The following is a 3,414-nucleotide window of genomic DNA, read 5'->3' as shown; positions in this document are numbered from 1 at the left end:
GTTTTCCTAAAAAATGTTAAGGAAAATATTTTCCTCCATGCCAAACACACCCTTACTCGTATCAGACCTTCCATTGAATTTGTTTGCTGTAAATGTGGAATTAGGTGAAGCAGTGTTGAGCAGAGAGAAGGTACATAAATTATGCCAAACTTGGAATGGACATCCACGCATTGATAGTAGGTTAGTACAGAAATTAATAGTAACTATGATTCAATGATAAAAATTTAGTGCAAAACAAATGCTACGTTACAAGTTCATATATGATCATTTCTCCAAATTGTAATCTGTATTTGACATAGATCTAGGTAAATATACATTTAGTACAAGCACTACAAATACTTATTACAAAGAAAAATATGCAGAAGTTCATAATTATAACGACTCAAATACTTGTTGGTTCGATATGTAATCAAGCCTTTTTGGCATCACTTTCAAAGAGTCTCGTTTTCTGGCTGTTAGTCCCATGCTTTCATCCATATTAATAGATTTAGGAAAGACACCATCAGGAAGCTCCCATTCGAATTCGTGAAGCAACGATCCCAGAGTGAAATGCATCATGCGATGGCCTAAAGGCAAGCCAACACACATCCTCCTTCCAGCACCAAATGGAATTAGCTCATAATGTTGACCCTTCACATCCACTTTTGAGCCAAGAAACCTTTTCGGCTTGAAACTCATAGGGTCGTCCCAACATTCAGGATCTCTTCCAATCGCCCAGGCATTTACTAGGACTTGAGTGCCTTTTGGTATGTCGTACCCCATGAACTTGGTGTCTTGAATTGTCTCTCTTGGGATCAAGAAAGGGAGAGGAGGATGTAAACGAAGTGATTCTTTGATTACAGCTTGCATATAAGGGAGATTGTCAATATCACTTTCTTCAAACTTCCTGTTTGGTCCTACAACTCTTGATATCTCTGTTTTCACTTTGTCCATTGCTTCAGGATGACGCAAAAGCTCTGTCAGTGCCCATTCTACGATGCTGCTAGTCGTCTCCGAACCAGCTAAAAACATCTCCTGTAATTTCATACATATGAAATATGAGTTTAAAACATAGTCAAAAATTGAGGGGTAAATTTTGGCCCCTTTCTCAAAGAATTTGAAGTTTCAAACGCGTATAGTCCACCCCTTTCATACTGGATCTCAAATATGAGAGAATTTGCTAGGGTATCAATGAACCTAAAGTGAAACGGATGGTAAAATTGAGCAATTTCGAATAGTACAATAGCAAAGTTTGACTTTTAAAAGGAGAAAAAAAAACAGAAGGATAAAACTTAAACTAGTAACATGATTAAAGTGGCACAATATTAGTAGAAGCTAAGAAATTAAGATTGAGGAGTAAGGAGCATATATTATTGCCTACCAAGTTTTAGTCACCAAATATATTGAAAAGACAAGTTAAGAGATTTTACAACTTACCACTATTAATACTTTGATCTCATGTTCTGATAATTTAGCTGGTTCATCTTTTCCGGTACCCTCAAATTCAAGCAACACATCCAAGAAATCTTTTCCCTTCTCCTCACACTTCTTTCGTTCTCCCTCGCGCTCCTTCAAAAATATAGAAGCGATCTCCATCGCCTTTCCCATGTCGCGCACCATCTTCTTCCTCAATTTTTGCAAATCAAATCTTCTAAGAAATGGAAATATATCAGAAACATTAGCAGTGCCTGACCACTCCATGATTCCCTTCATGGCGTTGAAGAACTCTGAGGCCTCTTCAGAGTCTGGATCAGCCAAGTCTTTTGACAGAATCAAATTCCCTAGCATATTAAACGATGCTAGGAACACAAACCGCGTTACCTCAATCCCACTTCCTTTTTCAGCAGAATTCGCTGCTTTCTCAATCCATTTTAACATACTATCCACACATTTTAGCCTTATTGGTACTGTTTCACTGATCTTTTTGTGTACAAACATTTCCACAGTACATATCCGCCTTTGAAAGCGCCAAAACGATCCATATCGGCCTAAAGCCATGGAACCTTGATAGTAATTGTGTGCTAAATTTACATCTGACTATTGTTCGATCCGCGAAGGAAACATCATGGTTCTTGAATAACTCTGCAGCAGCCTGAGCTGTTTGAACTACCATAGTGTTGATGGAAGAGCCTACTTTTAACCACAAAACAGGACCATATTTCTGTTTTAGACATGCCATTTTTTTGTATGGCTCAGTTCCTAGTTCAAACATGTTACCAAAAATTGGTAATCCTGGTGGTCCTGATGGTAATTTGTAGGAACATTTACTAGTCTTTTTCTTAGAAAAAAAAAAGATGAAAGCTGGTAACAACATGATTGCAGAGAAAAATAGATAGCTCCATTCCCATTCCATCTCTCCAAGGTTTTTTTTTTTTCTTTTGGGGTGACTTGTTGGTTTGCTATAAGATTTGTGATGAAAGATTTTATATATATTGTTATAGTGCTTCCATTACCTAATAGTCCTTTGACTTTGGCATTGTTTGTTTATTCAGTACACACCTAAATTATTTTTGTCCTAATTACCCTCTTGAACTTGGTGATTTGATAACCTTAACCGCTGCACAAGCGGACACTAAATAATCAGGATGTGTATCGAGCAGGAGAAAGAAGTCTTAGTTCAAATCTTATATTTAGTTTAAATAAGTATAAAATTTTAAATTCAGACCTCAATTACACACATTTAATATCATTATTCTAGAGAAAATTGAAGGAAAGGTGTTTTTAAGTCTTGAATGAAGGATTGGTGACATTGACCAACTTAAATGATCAAACATCATTAGGAAACTTGATTAAGTTAATTGTGGACATGGTTAATATTTTCAAAACTTTTTAATCTTTTTAAAAATACAAATCAACCCAACTCACACCCCCGCTTCAATCCAAATCAACCAGTCTCTCTCCTTTCTCTCGATATCTTCTCTCAACTCTCTCCTAACCAACAGTTTTGAAAATTTCTCCTTTCAATCCTCGGCGACTTCAACCTCTGACGACAAATAGTTGGGCTTCAAGTTCCTTTTCGACTTCAAACTTCAATCGATATGATAGCCTTGCTCTCCGGCCACAACAGCTTCGAATTCTTCAACCTTCAATCAATGTAAAAGCCTTGCTCTCTGGCCACAACAGCTTCGAATTCTTCATCATTCCTTTTCTTCTTTCACAGGTAAAAATTTATGGCCTTTTTAGTTTTGAATAAAATAAGGAACTTGAGTCATCTTCTCTTATAGTATTGGTTAACAATTTCAATAGTTGTTGCTTTAATTTGAAATGCGGTATGAATAAAACCCTAATTTCTGGTATTTCTTCTCTTCTCTTTTTGAAGTGAATTATGATTTTTTTGTTGTTTGTTGCATTTTTTTGAAGTTTGATTTTTGTTGTTTGTTCTTATACAAACAAAACAACGATTTGGGTTGATTTATTTTGTTCTTGGTAAAAATG

General features: G+C 36.1%; 1 protein-coding gene across 1 annotated transcript; it reads right to left on the bottom strand.

The window, feature by feature from the left end:
• Positions 1-242: 242 nt before the first annotated feature.
• LOC107845089 (cytochrome P450 76A2-like) lies at positions 243-2,544 on the bottom strand. The gene is given in 3 exon segments (XM_016689355.2): positions 243-1,014; positions 1,417-2,016; positions 2,018-2,544. Coding segments are annotated over 3 exon segments (1,557 nt in total). The 5' UTR covers positions 2,333-2,544; the 3' UTR covers positions 243-372.
• Positions 2,545-3,414: the final 870 nt, after the last annotated feature.

Source organism: Capsicum annuum, chromosome 10 (assembly GCF_002878395.1).
Source record: "Capsicum annuum cultivar UCD-10X-F1 chromosome 10, UCD10Xv1.1, whole genome shotgun sequence".
NCBI classification, from domain to species: Eukaryota; Viridiplantae; Streptophyta; class Magnoliopsida; order Solanales; family Solanaceae; genus Capsicum; species Capsicum annuum.
Note: the sequence above shows the minus strand (reverse complement) of the source record. Positions and strands in the feature narration are given on the sequence as shown.